The sequence below is a fragment of the Nicotiana tabacum genome, chromosome 3, assembly GCF_000715075.1.
Source record: "Nicotiana tabacum cultivar K326 chromosome 3, ASM71507v2, whole genome shotgun sequence".
NCBI lineage: Eukaryota > Viridiplantae > Streptophyta > Magnoliopsida > Solanales > Solanaceae > Nicotiana > Nicotiana tabacum.
In genome coordinates this window covers 85,676,710-85,695,429 of record NC_134082.1, presented here as the reverse complement: position 1 = coordinate 85,695,429, position 18,720 = coordinate 85,676,710, and the positions used below count along the sequence as shown (strand labels likewise).

Here is an 18,720-nt window from a genome sequence, read left to right as displayed (position 1 = left end):
TGCAAATAATTTAAATGTTTAAAAAGTCAAAAAATGTAGGCCAACTTGGAATAAAACAATATGTGTTGGTGCTGTCTGCTGATGAATCCGAGACTGCTTGTAAAAATAATAATCTAATGAGTCATGCGATAGAGCCACTAACAACTTCCTTATGGTACATTTGTACTATATATACATTTAATTGAATTTAACTTTTTTTTTTATTAATGCCGGCAACTGTATAATTTTTTATTGCAATCAGGTTAAGATGATATACAGTCAACTATCGCTATGTAACAATCATTTACTATAAAAGTCAAGTTCTTTATGGAACCAATCCCCATGCTATGTTAATCTATGTTCTCTATTACAGTACTTCGCTATAACAATCAAAAAAATCCAGAACAAATGAAGCTGTTATAGAGAAGTTTAACTGTACATTAATATGTAGCTATTTATTAATGGTTAATCTAAAAATATAATTAAATAATATATTATAATCGGTTAAACACACTAGTAGTAGTAACATAAATTATTTGCACTATAATTAAGCTATATCCTGAGCTGAAAAGCATGGTACATGGTAGCTGTTGCATCGGAATAATTTGTAGCAGTATTCAAGGAAATTGTGGCATGTCGTAAAACTTAATTAGGAGATCAAACAATTTAAATTTTGAGAAAGGGCAAATCTTTCCAATTAAGTCTGATTTAATGCTTCCAATGCAGGTTTATCACAAGTGTGATTATCTGTATTTAATAATTGCTGATGTTCAATGCACATGCCTTCATGCTTTTTTTAGTCAATAAATATCGAAGAGAAAAATAGTTCATTTTTTCAATTGGGTAAAAAAAGAATCTTTTACGATTAAAAAAGTATAGTCGATAAACCTGTCCATTGCATAATCTATTTAACCTTAAACTTACAGGAAAATTAGTGTATCAATGAATATTTTTCTTACTTAAAATAGTATTTATGTTATTAAGTACCATAATAATCGTTTGCAATGAGGACCTGAGATGATTTTTAAAGCTCTTTTCTTTAATAAATTAAATCAAAAGGCGATACCTTCACGATGAGATATGAAATTTTTGATTTTAAAGAGTTTCAGAAATACATACATCATATTATATTACTTAAAACTTCTTCATATGATCGTAATTTTTTTAATCATTTAAGTGATATAAATTTAAGTGTAAGAAATAAGTATTTTATTTGTTCAGTATAAATATAGTATTCCAGTAATAAATTCTTTTGCAAAAGATATATATAGGGGTGTTACGGTTCGGTTTGGATTGGTTTTTCCCTAATAAGAAACCAAACCAAGTAAGTTGGTTTTTCAAATATTAGAACCAAACCAAACCAATTAAGTCGGTTCTTTCTCGATTCGGTTTATGTCGGTTTTTCGTTTTTTTCGGTTATTTGTCGGTTTTTTCTTAAATATAAGACATACACTATCAAACACATATTTCGGCGACCACATTTTCAACGTAACACTATCAAATCAATTGCCCTTTGAGAAATCTATTATTTACCAAGATATATTGATGATAGTTGAATCAAATAGTGATGAATAATTTAAGGACTCAATTAAAAATATATTATTTTTAATATGCAATAGATTCTTATACTTAACAAAAGAAAAGTACCGATCAAACTAGAATGTAAAGGTAAAAACTGTACTAAAAGCGAAAACGATTTACATTTACTATACAAAATTTGAAATTTTGTATAAAAGTATACATATATATATATATATAGGTGTAATAATAAATTTAAAATAATTATTTATATATTCGATTTGGTTCGGATTTTTTTTATTAAAATCAAAACCAAATCAAATTTAATCGATTTTTAAATTTCTAAATTAAAACCAAACCAAACAAAAAACGTATGAACTTTTCTGATCGATTTAATTTGATTTTCAGTTTGATGCGATTTTTCGAATTTTTACGAACAGCTCAAGAATGTATGGGAATAACGCGGCTTTACGAGGGCGAGATTTTCTGAACACGTGGCAGGGCCATCTAACTTCTTAGTATAAACCGACACGTGTCCGTTTTGTCGGCTACCTTAGCAACATATTTTTGGTATCATCTTCCAAAGAAAGTCCTTGTCTCAACCACGTGGGTCATAGGTACTATCAAAACCCACCACGTGTCACTTCCTTGTTCATTTACGTTTCACCTCCCAGGAGTTCTCCCACGCAATTAAATTCAACCCCTCCTGTTGTTTCTATTTCCCAACCCTTTTAGTCTTCTCTTCTATATAAGAAAAAACCTCCCATGGCCGACTCCGACCTGCCGGCGACATATTTTCCGGCGAGTTTGAAAACTCCGATGAATTCACTTTACAAGCTTTATTGGAGCTTTTCTATTCCCATTTCATAAAAAAAATCTCTTTTTTTTTTAAAATTCTACTCCAATATTCTCATTTGCTGTTTATATTTTTTAATTAATGGAGAAAGCTGAAGAAAACAGAGGAAACGGGTGTTTTTCGAGGGATTTATTGCATAAATTCATCAACGGAAAAAGGAATTATGAATTTGATGAAAATGTGGGGGGTGAAAATGATATAGAGCTAAGTTTGGGACTTTCGTTGAACGGTAGATTTGGGGTGGACCCAAAAATAGAAAAGAGGCTCAAACGTTCTTGTTCCTCGATAACAAATTTTGTGTCTTCTTCTGGTGATAATAATAATAGTGGAAATGAAATTCAATTTAGTGATGCCATTTACGTACCACTTAATAGGACGTGTTCTTTGCCTATGGAAACAGAGGAAGAATGGTGGAGAAAAAGGAAGGAGTTGCAATCCTTAAGGCGTTTGGAAGCTAAGAGGAAAAGATTGGAGAAAATGAAGAATGTTGTTAGAGTTGTTAAGGAAAATGAAGAAAATGGGAATTGTTATAGTAATGGTACTGAAACTTGTGGGAATTTTTTGCAGTCTTCAGTGGGGTCGTTGGGATCACAGGGAAGTGGTTCTGGTTCTTCAGGAATTTCTGAATTTGAGAGTCATCAACCTATTCAAGGTATGAGAAAAAATTTCCTTTTTTATTTTTCTTTAATTAGGGGTTAGTTTGTTGTTGATTATTGTTCTTGTAATGCCGCGACCTTAGAGAATGGAGTTGCTTAGGTTTGTACACAAGAAAAGAAATCGAATCCACGCCTACTGGTACTGAATCCGCTATTCTTAATCCTGGGATAAAAGCTGCAAATTCAGCAGCAGATTGTATCAACCATAGCTCTACTTCTAATGTCTAAACGCTAAAAACCTTGTAAAGCAACATTTCATTTAATCTTGTTAAAAATTTGGAAAAAAACGAGGAAACTCGAAGTTATCCCTATTACTTGAAGACTAAGATCATCAAGATGCTGTAATGTTGGTGAAGTAGGATCGGAGGCGAACTAGAATTTGAACTTTATGGGTTCTGAATTTGCCATGGAAGTCAGAGCTCATTTTTGTTCTGGTTTTGCAATTAGATATTTATATGCTTTAATAAATTTTTTAGTATAATACAGTGTTTAAGCAAAAGTGAACCGCACCTAATAGGCTGGCTCCCGCCTGAGTAGGATGTTTCCTATGCGTTATGGAGTCTAAGCCTCTAGCAGAAGTCAATGTTAATTTTCTCTTCTTCTCTCCTTTGCTCTAATGCTAGAGATCACTTTTAGTCCCTGATTAACTGATTTGGCACAGAGTAGTAATGTCTAATGAGTAACTTGTCCTCGGCTAATGTTATTCATGCTCATACACTTCACTGTTCATACTCATACACTTTACTGGACAAGTAAAGGGCCTTGATGTGTTAAGATCATGAAGTTTCACCACTTGTTTATGAGACATAAGTAGATGTTATCTATCTTGCTTGTGTTGCCTTTGAGGAGAGTTTTGGCTGCTCTTCTATGCTTTTTAGTAGAATTTCGTTCGTTCATTAATTAAGAGCTATAGCGTACTCTATTTAGTGACAGAACCAGTGTCGATCTATCGTTGCATTGGACGTGAACGTGTTGTTTTTGGGTCTGGGATTTTAGGTCCTTATTACATATTCCACTATTGAGTTGAGGGTTTCCAGGAAACAGCCTCTCTACCCTTCCGGGTAGTGGTAAGTTCAGTGTCCCCACTAGTGGGATTTTATTGGGTATGTTGTTGTTGTTGTTGTTGTATTACATATTCCAGATTGATGTTTACTTTACCGTATTCTTCAACCAGTAGCAGCCTATTCTCTCTCTATGTTGTTTTCAAAAAAATTGTATACGCATGTATTTAGATGTTTTGGCAAAAGCAGTAGCAGATGAAACCACTTAATCCTGATTAATTGTCTCTGCTACTGGTTACAGGCATGCTTTGCCGTTGGTTGTGCATATTGAAATAAGTTGAGCTGACTGCTTTGCGGTTGCCCGTTGGTTGTGCGTATTGAAATAATCTCAGCACTAAGCTCACTGGACATCTGGAGACAGGAGCTCCCAATATGCTAACTAATTAATTTTATGTTGCCTGTGGCAGATTGACTCAATTCTAGTTTCATGCTAAGTCTTATTTCCTTGTAGTGGTTGAAGTGGAGAATTTTTGCAGTGTATTTCTGGTCGTTTATACTCATCATCAACCTTCTTTTTGCTTCTTCTCTTCGTTGCAGGGCGGAGTGATAGTACTGAAGCAAGATCTCCAGCCAGTGGCCAATTTCCAGAGCACGAACGTAAATCGATAGCAATTGCACCTGAAACTAGTAATGAGAAAACACCAGTCTCGTCTGGAAAAACTTGCAAGGAAGCTAAACAAATGTTCAAAAACTTCATGCTGAACATGCCTTGTGTTTCAGCAAGAGGTGATGGACCAAATGGGAAGAAAATTGATGGATTCTTGTACGGATATAAGAAGGGAGAGGAAGTCCGGATAGTTTGTGTTTGTCATGGTGACTTTCTATCCCCAGCCGAGTTTGTTAAACACGCTGGTGGAGGTGATGTACAACACCCTTTGAAGCAAATTGTTGTTAATCCTTCTCCTTTGTTGTAACAATGGCCTTCGCCCAAAATGGGATTAGATTTAATATCATTGTTTATCTTCCTTTTGTTTTGTGAACTAAGTTCCTCAATCAAGTTATCAAGGTTAAGCCGATATATTTTGTGTATTTAGGCGTGCTTCTCATTGCAACCCTTTTCGAATCATTCACCTGATGTTGTGTTGGTGGGAGATAACAAAGAGATAATAGGTAAATAGTTGAGGTTGCGTGCAAGTTGGTTGTGCATCGCTATTATAGGAAACTAGTACTCCCCCGTTCCAATTTATATAAAATTATTTTCTTTTTGATCCGTTCAAAAAAGAATGTTCCTTTTCTAAATTTGAAAACAAATTAGCTTAAAATTCTAATTCTATTCTTAATGAGAAACTTTTATTACCATACAAATATTCTGGACCTTATTTTAACTTGTTTAGGACTACAAAATCAAAAAGTCAATAAACTTCGTGCCCAGTCAAACATATTCAAATAAAGTGGAACAGAGGGAGTATTTGACAAGTCTCGTTAAAAATGCGATTGTCCAGGTGATCAGGTTGTCTGGTCTGGGCTTAGTTGGAAGCGCTTTGTTTTCCCTTTGTTAACATAAAGAACCTGTGCTAAAACAAAGGTATTCATGATTTTCATTAAGATATTGTAAACCATTCCAAGATAAATTACGAATCAGTAAACTAAGGTATTGTTGGCCTGGTCTATGTCAGAATGAGTCTTTAGATGAATTACATAGATATCAGAGATTATTTCAACAACAACCACCCAATATAATCCCATTAATGGGGTCTGGGGAGGATAGTGTGTACGCAAACTTTATCCCTACCTTGAGGTAGAGAGGTTGTTTCCAATAGACCTCCGGCATCCATTCCTCCAAGAGCTCCCCACCTTTCTCTTGGGGTGATTCGAACTCACAACCTCTTGGTTAGAAGTGGAGTGAATCGAACTCACAATCTCTTGATTGGAAGTGGAGGGTACTTGCGAGCAACCCACCTTGTCATATCATAGAGTATTTCATTGGCTAAAAATTAAAATATTCCCCATGCCCAAATTGGAATTGCTTCTGGGTAAAGATCTACTGCTACTCTTTATTCGTTTCTGGTTTCGGCTCGATGAAGCGGACTGGGCTTTGGAGATTCAGTCCAGTCTGGCTCTTTTGGCATTTCCTTCTCCACATAAAATTTACAATTTTAGATATTCTAAACAGCTCAAGCTATTTTTTTTTTCTTCCCTTACAACCCCAATACGGATTGTGGTTCTTTTGGACTCAAAACACCGAAATAAATGGGAAAAAAACTTGGTGACCAAAGTATATAAAACACAATTAGAAACCGCGCTTTACCTTAACGTCCGTTTCAAAGCCACGTTTTATATAAAATGCAGTTTCAAACCACGCTTTACCTGTTTTGTGGTCCCACCAATAACTCTTCTGCGCTCAACTGACATAACAATAATTCAAATATGTAAAACGCGTTTTAAAAGGCCGTTTTACCTATAAAAAATTCAACCCCCTGGATTGGGCATTGCCTTATTTAAGAGTTTTGCAAAAATTCATTCAAAAATAATCTCAACTCCTGATAAATTTTTCTTCTTGTTAAATTTTCAAGCTTTTTTTCATAATGTCTGAAGAGCGAAAAGTAATGGTTTCATTATATTTGGAGGGAGGGGATGAGGTTGTGATGGCGAATAACTCAGTGAGCTATAGTTTATCTCCACAGTCATGTTAAGTTTTCACTTACAATGGAGTATGATAGACTGGTATCGTTGTTATGTATTAAAATGAGGTTGAGCAAACGTTCGGTGAATCTTAAAATAACCGGAAGATATCTGTATTCTGTGACTCCGCAAGGGGTTGCTTGTTACGCTGAGTTTAACATCGAGGATGATGAAACTCTGAAAGATTTTTTGGGGACTCCGGATGAATATCGAGAACTTATTTTGATAAAAATGTTAGAAATGTACGTGAAGGTTAAAGACGTTCGCAATAATGAGGTGGCGCAAAGCAGGGATAACCCTCAATCATCGAGTGGCTATTCTGGAGAGGTTTTAGCCGAACAGGTTCCGGCTGAAAGAGTTTGTCCGGATCTAAACTTATCTCCACGGGCAAATACGGAGCGAGGAAATAATTTCTCTCATACTTTACATAATTCACAAGACGACTGGTAAACTTCAATTTTCATTTGTGCTACGATATTTATTTTTGTTGTATTGAATTTATATTAATACTCATATATTCCACATGGGGTACCGTCCAGATGTGAATTTTACAAGTTATGAACCCATGCCCAGTTAGAATATGCGTAGTTTTGGTGTGTGGGATCACGGTGGTCCATCTGGGAGTCATCACCAACAGGATAATGTCCATCATGGAATGTCAACACATTACGACTTGTAAGTGAAGTGATATAGCTATATGTAAAGTATTTATCAATTTGAGTAGATTATTATTTTGTTGTTTTTGCAGTGAAAACGAGCAACTTGATGGTGTTGTCCTCACTCAGTTGCCCGTAAACGGCATATTTACTCGGGATTTGACAGATGCGCAGAGTCAGGAAGATAATAGTGATTATGACAACAATGCCGATGAGTTTGGAGATGACACACTCTTCCCTGACAAGGGTGATAAGGAGGAGAAAGAGAATGCCAAACCTGATTTGACGAGGGAGCATGCTTCACCTCCCGTTAGACCAAGAGTGTACGAGTCCCACGTGCCGTTTCATTCAAGGCATATTCCTGACCTTGATCATTTGCCCAGTATGTCGAATGTGGATGCCCTCACAAGGGATTTTGATGAACTTCAGACAACAATATGGGATGAGTCTAGCCAACGGTGTTGGCAAAGGGCATGTTTTTTCCTAATAAAGCGCGCCTAAGCAGGGCGGCGAAAATGTACATTGTAAAAGAGTGCCGTGAGATGATGGTATGAGAGTCAAGTCCGGATGTATACAAGGTTGTTTGCCATAGATGATTTACAGGTTGTCATTGGATGCTGCGTGCGAGCAAGAAGAAAACAGGGTTGTGGAAAGTGGGTAAATATATTGGCACCCACAATTGTGAAATGGACACATTAAATGGGAATCACTTCAACTTGGATGTTGACTTGATTTCTCTTCAACTGATTCCACACATTGAAGCGTTCATTAGGTACAGGATCAAAGAGTGTATTACATCCGTCCACCAGGAATATGTGCGTACTATTATCAAAAGAAAGGCATATCTCGGGCGCAAACGTGCATTTGAAATTATTTATAGTGACTGGGATAAGTCATTTGCATCTCTACCCAGGTACATAGCCGCATTGCAACACTTTAACCCCGAGACTGTTGTTGAATAGAAGCTTGAGCGGAGTGCAGGAATACTAGAATAGATATTCAGATATGTGTTCTGGGCATTTAAATCAGCAATTGATGGTTTTATGTATTGTCGTCCGGTAATTTCTATAGACGATACTCATGTCTATGGAAAACATGATATTAAGTTGTTGATCGTTGTTGCAGTAGATGCCAATGGACAAATATTTCCACTAGCTTTTGCCATCTCTGCCAATGAAATCCAAGAGACGTGAACACTATTTTTGAACCACTTGAAGTAGCACGTTGTCAAAAAACGTTCAGGTATTTGTCTAATATCGGATCGACATGGTGGTATATTAAGTTTTGTAGAGCATTTGCATGAATGGCAGGAACCCCATGCATACCACCATTACTGTGTGAGGCACCTGAAGGCCAATTTATAGAATAAATATCCCAACAAGGACTCGCATGATTTAATGTGGTGATCACCAACAGTGCAAATTCAGGAGGCGCATGTAATCGATCCCGCAGTTAGGCGAAAGAGCCTATCATTGGTTGATGCGACATGAGCTTCACGAGTGGACATTACATGCGGATAGTGGCAGACGATGGGGAACCCTAGCTACAAATGTGTCGGAGTCTTTCAACGGGTTATTGAAATCTGCACGTGGATTGCCCGTCACTGCCATGGTGCGGATGTCATTCAAACAGATGGCGGAGAGGTTTGTTGAAAGGCACAGAGGTGCACCAGAATTGATGGAGAGGGGTGTTGAATTTATGCCAATACCAATGAAAAAATTTGAAAAATACAGGAGGCGAGCACATTGGCATTCATTTTTACACTATTGCAACGAGCGAAATATTTTTCAAGTTCGCACCACTATCCATTAAAAGAAGCCCAAATGTGTAGTGCTATACAAAAGAGACTAAGAATAATTTTCTTAACTGAACCACAAAGTTGAACTACCTAAATCCCAATGAAACATTGGACTTCCTAAAATTGCAATGAAATAGAGTTTAATAGCCAGAACCCACAGGTCATTCAAACGAATCTTCTATCTCATTCCAAAGCAGGTCGAAAAGCAATCCTCTAAATAGAACTCATACTCGAACGTCCAATTTAAATTTTAAAATACAACGCTAATGTCGCGCCCCCTTTTTTCCCTCTTCGCATCGAAAAATCAGGTTTATGATATTATGGGTATAAGACAACTCATTCCTTTTGGGAACTAGATTTTGCATTTGAAGAGTCGCCACCTAATGATTTAAGGTGCATTAGGACACATATAAGGTTCACTTCTAAGTTTGTTTGATAACCAGAGATAGGGTAAGGGGTTGAAATTATCCCAAGGGGAAGGTGTTAGGCACCCCTCGGATCCACTAGTGTGGTTCCCGGCCAGACAGTTTTTGTGAATTTGTGCAATTTATCAAATAGACAAGTATAGGCTCAAATAGTAGGGGATTTAATTTTAAACACAGAAGAGTTTGAAAAAAAAGCAATTATTAAAAGACGGATTTTGAAAAAGAAGTTACAATTCTACAAATACTTGAGAATATAAAAAAGGAGGGGGTTCCTAGGTTTATTTATAATATGGATCACATCAATGCGATACCCGGTATGACACTTCTCAGAAGAGGGGATACACGTGGAATTAGTGCACCGGTTATCATATCCATATCTACCCTTCCCACCCCGTCGAGGTATTAAAGCGCGGATTGGTCTTGACCACTATTTCATGTTATTACCCGTCCCACTCCTATTAGTCCCGGAGGAACTTAGGACTACTATTCCTAAAGGGGAGAGATATTAGGCTCACTTTTAGGTTTCAAAAGGTGAAAAAGCTAAGGCGACATACAAAAATACATAGGACTGCATATTAGGGGAAACATGTAAACAACTAAAAGGCTCATGTATACCTCCTCAAACAAAGCACATAAATAGCATAACTTAAACACAGTTAGGGTCTGAATTTAAAGTGCTAAGGCAAGGAGAATTTTAATTGTTGAGGCAGACCAGTTTATTACATAACTCAGATAAGAAGTCCGAATCAGGCCTGCCTGCTGGTTGTAGCAGTTACTGATTAACAAAGGCGGATTCAGGTTTTATTGTCGTTATCACCTAAGGCTTGCCTAAGTGTTTGGGTGAGATCCTATAAACATGATATCTATTGCTGATTCAGAATGTAGCAAAGCAGTAACAATTCTACAACAAACGATTTGAGATCCTATAGACATGCTTTCTAAGTCGCGTTGAATAAAGGAGTAAGGCTGTTTATAACTAATTCAGAACAATACGAGTTAGGCTGATTTTAAACTAGACTGGTTTTAGATTTTATATATGTTGATATCTATTATTGCTAATTTTAATTCCTATAGACATGATATCTAGTCGAACGTGAAATGAAGCAGGCAGTATTTACTTGAAATTCCTATAGGCATGATTTCTATAAAGGTACTGATTTTAATGATGTCGAATTGTAACCACTTAGATCCTAAGAGCATGGTGTCTAAGTGTGGCAATAAACATGCAGAATTGAAGACAAACCCTATAGGCATGTTATCTAAATGTAGAGTTAGACATGTAGAATTTAAACCAGTCCTATAGACAGGTTCTCTAAATGCAGAGTTAAACATGTAGAAAACAGGTCCTATAGGCATATTCTCTAGATGTAGAACATGCAGAATTTAAAAGAAAACAGATCTTATAGGTGTGATATCTAAATGCAGAGTTAAACGTGTAGAACAACAGATCTTATAGGTATGACATCTAACTGCAGAGTTAAATATGCAGAATTTAAAACAACAGATCTTATAGGCATGATATCTACCCTTAAGCATACACAATTACCCAGCCCTTTTTCACTATCCAACCCCAATGTTTATTACAAATTATTACAAACTGAATAATGAATTACATCAGGAAAGTGTAAAAGAAGAAGTTACAACCAGAGGAAGCCTGATTCTTGACTTCCTCTCTGAGTTATGAAATAAACCACCTCAAATGTCATTTGTTCCAAAGCCTTTCTCAGACTTGAGTGTGTAAAAGTTCCCTAAGGGTCTCAAGGGACCTCGGGCAATGCTTACACCCAAGTTTGTATAACCTGATAGAGATGAGTGCAGTGTGGAAGGGCCGACCCTTATGTGTCCAATTTCAGAAGGAGCTCATGGGTCCCAAGGCAAGGCTCACACAAGAGGGACAGAACCTAAGTCTAAGAGTATAGTGGAAGTGTAGGAGTAGAGAGTTGTTTAAAACTGGGTTGAGAATAGTAAGGTGTAAGGGTAATTTGAAAACAATAATAGTAAAGTTAACACTACACAGAATCAGCATTTTTATACAAAGGGGTCAGGGGTTTGGGAATACATTGTAGGGCGCATATGACCTTAAGAGGGGTCAGGTTTGGACATGCACAACAATATTTGGTGCTGGCATGCCCATAAACTAGCCAGAGAATACATCACATAGAGGAGATATGAAGCATATGACCCCAGAGAGGGTCAGGTTTGGGTCATGCACAGTAATGTCTAATGCTAACATGCCCTCAAACCAACCAAAGAACACAAACACATAGAGGATATGGGGGTTTGGGATTCATAAGTCATAATAAGTGACTGACAGAGTTCATACATAAGAAAAAAATACATTAATTCAGAAGAGGAAGGAGCAGATTACAGCATGCTTGGTAATGTAACTGGATTAAACACAAGCAGGAAACAAGCAAGAGTGAAGGAAATAGTAAAGAAACATGTTGTTGTTGATACTGGAAGATTAATTAGAACATACTAGTACAGAGGTAAATGCAGAAAGAAAAGTAAGAAAATTTCCACAGCCTAGCCTTGGCTTTCGGCCGGCTAGACAAGGGCAGCAACACAAGTAGTAATAGAGAAAAGAGAAAGAACTTTGAGTGAAGTGTGTGTTCTGAACTCAAGTGGTTCGTGTGTTTGAAAGAAGAGAAAGTGCAGGGTATTTATAGCTTCTGAAAACGAGTGATAAGTAAGGTAACAAGTAAAGTTTTAATACAAACATGGAAACAATCACAAGTCAGAATAAATTACACAAGTGACTCCCTTTAATTAAGGAGTCACTGTTTAACGGGTAATGACAGATTCAAAATAAGGAAAGAATATCAATTCAGAGACAAACTGATTATTGCCATAAAATGAGCAGTAAAAGCATTGAGTAAGTAATCAAGTCTAAGTACAGAAATATGCTTATTTTGGGAAAAGATTCAGTAAGGCAAAATAAGGAAAGGAATCAATTAACTTTAACATGCGAGTGAAATTAGAGTTCATAAAAGAAAAGTTTTTGAAATCAGTCACACAATTGAGATCAATCAAAGAAGAAACATACTTCTGCACTTCGGTATATAAATAAAGTGAACAGGGTCATCAGACATGTGAGGCCAAGCATATTGGCAAAAGAGATAATCACAAGCATGTAGTAGTGGCAGAAATAAGCTAGGGTTCAGTAGTAAAGCAAATATTCGAAGCATAGTAAACAAGTAAGTAAAGTCACATTGAATTCAACTGTGAAGAAAACATAGTATCAGAAACATGCAAAGGTCTCACAGTAGCAGGTGAGGAAACCTTTTGAAAAGTTAGGGTTTTCGACAAAAGTTGAGTTAGAAAGATAGTAAAACTCAGAATCAGATGAGTCACATAAAGAAAAGAAAGTCTAAAACAAAAGCTTTCAGTCGAGTCAAGTACTCAAACAAACAATTTCAGCCCCAAAGGTCTAGGGATTTTCAACAACAATCGAGTTTTAAAATGGTAACACAAATAAATCAAACAAGAACGAGGAACTTAATTAAACAAGTATACATTTTAATAAACAGCTTTAGGATTCGAATGAGACCCAAAAGAAATTAGGGTTTTAACATGCTGACCCAAGTAGATGGAAAGCATAACAAATAGTTCGAACATAGTAAAGTCATAAAACAACATCGAGAATCAGAGAAAAGATTTTTTGAAATAACTTAAGGAAAACCCTAATCAGAACAATGAATAGTCATTTTGAAAACAACGTTGAAGAACCTTCGAGAAAAATGCTTAGAGTTCATAGTAAGCACAGATCTAAGGTAGATCTGAAAGAAATCGAAAGATCTTAGAGATTAGGGTTTCAAAAAACCCAAAAGAAAACGAGAAAGATCTCGAAAGTTAACGATCTAACCAGAAAATGCCAAGGACCCGCCTTGAAAGGCCATGAATGGCCAAGAAAGGTCGTGAATGGTCGGAGAAAGGCCATGAACACCATTCGAGCAAGGACTGGACCAAACTCATTCGAAGTCTGGTCGTGAAACCCTAGAACCAAACACATATGAGCCATGGAAGGCTGGTACATGTCTCAAATGACCACAGAAGGCCATGTATTAAATAGGTTATGGTTTGGTTTGATGGCGGAGGCCAGTGTTTGTAGGAGTTCCCGAGAGAGTTGAGAGAGAAGAGGGATTCAAGGGCGGCGGTAGGTGAGAAATGAGATAGGTTTAGGGGTCGTTTGGGGTTAAAAAAGGAAAGGGGGAACGAGAGCCGTTGATCTAAATGATCAACTACTGGGATTTAATGGGTTAGGTGGGGAGTTCGGGTTGGGTCATTTAAATTGGGTTAGGGGGTCGGGTTCGAATTGCAATTGGGTTGGGAAATTGGGTCTGATTTGGGCTCAATTTCAGGCTATAATTGAAATGAAATTGGGCTATCATTTAAATAGCCATTTTTCCCTATTTAAAATTTAAAAAATAGTAAATTGTTTTCTGAAAAAAGTACTAAAATAATTGATGACATATAATTATCAATTTAAAAATACGGGACTTTATTTTTATGAATATAAACGCAATTAAATCCTAAAAGAGGCTAATATTGCAATTATGCAATTTAGCCTTTAAAAATACTAAATACATTTGTAAAAATATGCAAAATTATATTAGCTATATTTTAGCATAAATATGAAATTCCAATAAATAAATTACCATAAATAATAATTTTGGAAATATTTATTGGGTTTTTATGGATAAAATAGGGAAATAAATTGATTTAAAAACCTTTAAAAATTAAGGAAAAAATAATAAACTTTTGGACATACTTATATATGCATACATATGCTATTTTGAAGGTACTTGCATATTGAAAAATATATAGGGAAAAATTGGGTATCAACAGTTGCCCCTCTTTACCCGAGAAGGATGAAAGATTTGTCGGGTAAAGATATGATGACAAGTTTTGACCGAACGAAACGGTTCGAAGAAGTTAGGCCGCGACCTGGCTTCTGAGCTGCCTACATATCCTTGGTTTTACAGAAATCAGGCCATATGTAGTTTAGGATCCGTCTACGAAGTATGCCGATGGAGACTCTTCAAGAACGGACGCAATACCCAAGATGGGGTGAGTGGGCGGCTTGCGAGAATGGTTAAGGTTTGATATGGCTACGGGAACTGGAGCGGGCTTGCTCCTGTTGGGATGGCTATTGCTTGCCGGTGTACCTGCAATTAGAAATAATACAAGTGTATATTGTGCATGAATTTAAACATGATACAAGTTCCCGTCGGACCATGAATGTTGTCTTTGGATGATTAGGATGACGTCCTTTAGAACATGACGTCCTGGGCCATGAAGAGTGCAATAAGGATTCGCAGGCCGTGAAATGATGCTCTCGGGCTCTAAGGATGGTGTCTCCGAACCATGATGCCTTTGAATAATGATATGCAAAAGATTAAAAAGGGATCCTGGGGGCCATGACATGGTGTTCTCGGGCTATGAAAATTGTGCCTCCGAACGATGATGCCTTTGGATAATTTGGCAATCTTTCAGCCCATGAGATAGAATACGTGGCGATCTTTCAGCCCATGCGGATGTAGTATGAGGCGATCTTTCAACCGTGTAGAGGCGATCTTTCAGCCATGCAGATGCAGTATGCGGCGATCTTTCAGCAATGCAGATGCAGTATGCGGCGATCTTTCAGCCATGCGGATGCAGTATGAGGCGATCTTCCAGCCATGCAGATGCAGTATGCGGTGATCTTTCAGCCATGCAATGTAGTATGAGGCAATCTTTTAGCCCATGAGATGCAGATGGAGGTAGAGCTTAACCTCAGAAGGCAGAGTGGTTGCCTTATGCAAAGCAAAAATGCAGATGGAGACAGCGTTTAGTCTCGGAAGTCAGAATGGTAGCCTTATACAATGCAAAAATGCAGATGGAGACAACGTTTAGTCTCGGAAGGCAGAATGGTAGCCTTATGCAATGCAAAAAATGCAGATGGAGACAGTGTTTAGTCTCAAAAGGCAGAATAGTAGCCTTATGCAATGGAGAAATGGAGACGGAGACAACGTTTAGTCTCGGAAGGCAAAATGGTAGCCTTATACAATGCAAAAAATGTAGATGGAGATAGCGTTTAGTCTCGGAAGGCAGAATGGTAGCCTTATGCAATGCAAAGATGAAGATGGAGACAACGTTTAGTCTCGGAAGGCAAAATGGTAGCCTTATACAATGCAAAAAATGTAGATGGAGATAGCGTTTAGTCTCGGAAGGCAGAATGGTAGCCTTATGCAATGCAAAGATGAAGATGGAGACAACGTTTAGTCTCGGAAGGCAGAATGATATCCTTATGCAAGAAATAAAATGGCAAATGGTGATAGAGCTTTCTTAGCTGATAGTAGATTGCGATATTGTGACTGCTGGGGATATTGTGACACATGGAATGTCATTGGTGTGTGTGGATAGCAAATATTGGTAAGTGCAACGGTTCTGAGAGTTGTATTCCCAAACAATGTTTGTCTTGTGAGTGTATAGTATGTTTGATGATTTCGTAATCCAAGTGCCTGCATCCATAGAAAAATCGTGAGTTTTGTAAAGGGAGGTTAGTTCGCATCCCCGCTGGCTTTTGCTTGACCTGCTCGGCTCTAATCTGGTGATACTATATGTACTATTGGGGTAGCATTGCTAAACAAGGCAATTTCAGTAATAAACATGATTTTGTAAAAAATATGACATGATAATAATAATTTTTAGATGAACCGATGACTGTGAGGTGGTTCGGGATATTGCAACCTCTCTTGCTACGGAATTTTGAGGGTCCCCCTCAAAATTCTGCCCCAGTTTAATGGGTTGATGCTTCTAGTTGTTGTTTGCGATGATCGGCTGAAATTACTTCGGAATTTTGAAGGTCCTCCTCAAAATTCTGCCCTAGTTTCCAATTGTGGGGGAAATGAAAATTTTATTGAATTGTGACCTAACCCATAGGGCTGCCTACGTATCCCCTCTTAAACGGGAATCAGGTCAGGCGTAGTTCAAATTACATCATATAAGGGAAGCATGAAAATTACACATAGTAACGCTTGACTGCATCTGAATTGATCGGTTTTGGCCAGACTCTCTGTCCATTTCTGCAAGTATGAGGGCTCCTCATGTCAGAACCAGTTTGACCATGTATGAACCCTTCCAGTTGGGAGATAATTTCCCCTTGGCTTCATCTTGATGCGGAAAAATTTTCTTTAACACCAGCTGCCCCGGTGTAAACTGTCATAGCTTGACTCTTTTGTTGAAGGCTTTGGACATTCTGTTCTGATAGAGTTGACCATGGCAGACTGCATTCATTCTCTTTTCGTCTATAAGGGCTAGTTGCTCATAACGACCTTTTACCCATTCTGCGTCGTCGAGCTCAGCTTCTTATATGATCCTTAGGGAAGGAATTTCTACCTCGGCGGGAATGACTGCCTCTGTACCATAAACCATCATATAGGGGGTTGCCCCGGTTGATGTGCGGACTGTGGTGAAATACCCCAATAGAGCAAATGATAACTTCTTGTGCCACTGTTTATGCTTCTCTATCATTTTCCTCAATATCTTCTTGATATTCTTGTTGGCGGCCTCTATAGCTCCATTCATCTGCGGCCTATAGGCTGTGGAATTCTTGTGTTTGATCTTGAAGGTTTCACACATAGCTTTTATCAAGTCACTGTTGAGGTTGGAGCCATTATCAATGATGATCGACTCTGGAACCCCTAATCGATAAACAATGCGGCCGTAGACAAAGTGTGCCACGACTTTCTTAGTTACTACTCTGTAAGATGCTACTTTGACCCATTTGGTAAAATAGTCGATTGCTACTAGGATAAACCTGTACCCGTTGGAAGCGGCAGGCTCGATTGGTCCAATAAAATCCATTTCCCAGGCGGCAAACAGCCATGGCGAGCTTGTTGCATTAAGCTCTTTCGGAGGTACCTTTATCATGTATGCATGTATCTGACAGCGGTGGCAGTTACGGACATACTGGATGCAGTCCGTTTCCATAGTCATCCAAAAGTAACCAGCTCGGATTATCTTATTTGCTAAGACAAAACCATTCATATGCGGACTGCAGGTCCCAGCATGAATTTCTTCTAGTAGCCTGGATGCTTCCTTTGCGCCGACACACCTTAATAGTCCCAAATCAGGAGTCCTCCTATACAGGATTCCTCCGCTGTGAAAGAAGTTGTTGGACAGTCTCCGAAGTGTGCATTTCTGAGTAGGGTTTGCAAGTTCTGGGTACTCTCCTTTTGCCAAATATTCCTTGATATCAAGGCTTTCCGTCTACTTCTTCTTCAACGTGGGCACAATAAGCTGGTTGATCATGGATCTTTAGTGGAATGGGATCAATGAAATTCTTGTCTGGATGTTGTATCATAGACGAAAGGGTAGCCAATGCATCAAAGAAATCATTCTGGACTCTAGGAACATGCTGGAACTCCGTCCTCGTGAACCTCTTTCTTAATTCCTATACATGATGCAAATACAGGAGTAGCTTGGAGTTCCTAGTTTCCCATTCTTCATGCACCTAATGTATGAGTAGGTCTGAATCTCCAATCACTAGCAACTCTTGAACGCTCATGTCAATGGCCATCTTGAGCCCTAAGATGCAGGCTTCGTACTTGGCCATGTTGGTGTAGGGGAACCTGAGTTTGGCAGACACCGGATAATGCTGACCGGTTTCTGATACTAGGACTATCCTATTCCAACTCCTTTGAAGTTTGCCACTCCATCGAAAAACATTCTCCTATGAAGGATTCTGCAATGTCTTCTCCTATGAAGGATACCTCTTCATCAGGAAAATACATCTTCAGGGGTTCGTATTCTCCATCCACGGGATTATCAGCAGGGTAGTCTACCAGTGCTTGTCCCTTGACCGTTTTCTGAGTTACGTACACAATGTCAAACTCACTCAACAGGATTAGCCACTTGTCTAGCTTGCCAGTGGGCATGGGCTTCTGAAAGATGTACTTCAACGGATCCATCCTTGATATGTGGTATAGGCACAGAAGTAATGTCTCAACTTCTGAGCTACCTAAGTCAAAGCACAATAGGTGCGCTCTAACAGAGAATATCGGGCCTCGTACGGGGTAAACTTCTTACTGAGGTAATAAATGGCCTGCTCCTTCCTCCCCATTTCATCATGCTACCCCAGAACGCAACCGAAGCTCCATCCAATA

The 18,720-nt window shown here is 38.1% G+C and overlaps 1 protein-coding gene across 1 annotated transcript; it reads left to right on the top strand.

Moving 5' to 3' along the window:
* The first annotated feature begins 2,213 nt into the window (after positions 1-2,213).
* Positions 2,214-5,088, top strand: LOC107799287 (ninja-family protein AFP3). Its single transcript, XM_016622377.2, has 2 exons — positions 2,214-3,005; positions 4,608-5,088. The coding sequence occupies exons 1-2, from the start codon at positions 2,435-2,437 to the stop codon at positions 4,982-4,984; spliced, it is 948 nt and encodes a 315-aa protein (XP_016477863.1). The 5' UTR covers positions 2,214-2,434; the 3' UTR covers positions 4,985-5,088.
* Positions 5,089-18,720: the final 13,632 nt, after the last annotated feature.

Excerpts from the sequence above, each read along its gene's own strand:
- LOC107799287 (XM_016622377.2), top strand. The coding sequence starts at position 2,435 with ATGGAGAAAGCTGAAGAAAACAGAGGAAACGGGTGTTTTTCGAGGGAT. Across the intron at positions 3,006-4,607 it reads GAGTCATCAACCTATTCAAG|GGCGGAGTGATAGTACTGAA; the intron begins GTATGAGAAAAA and ends TCTTCGTTGCAG.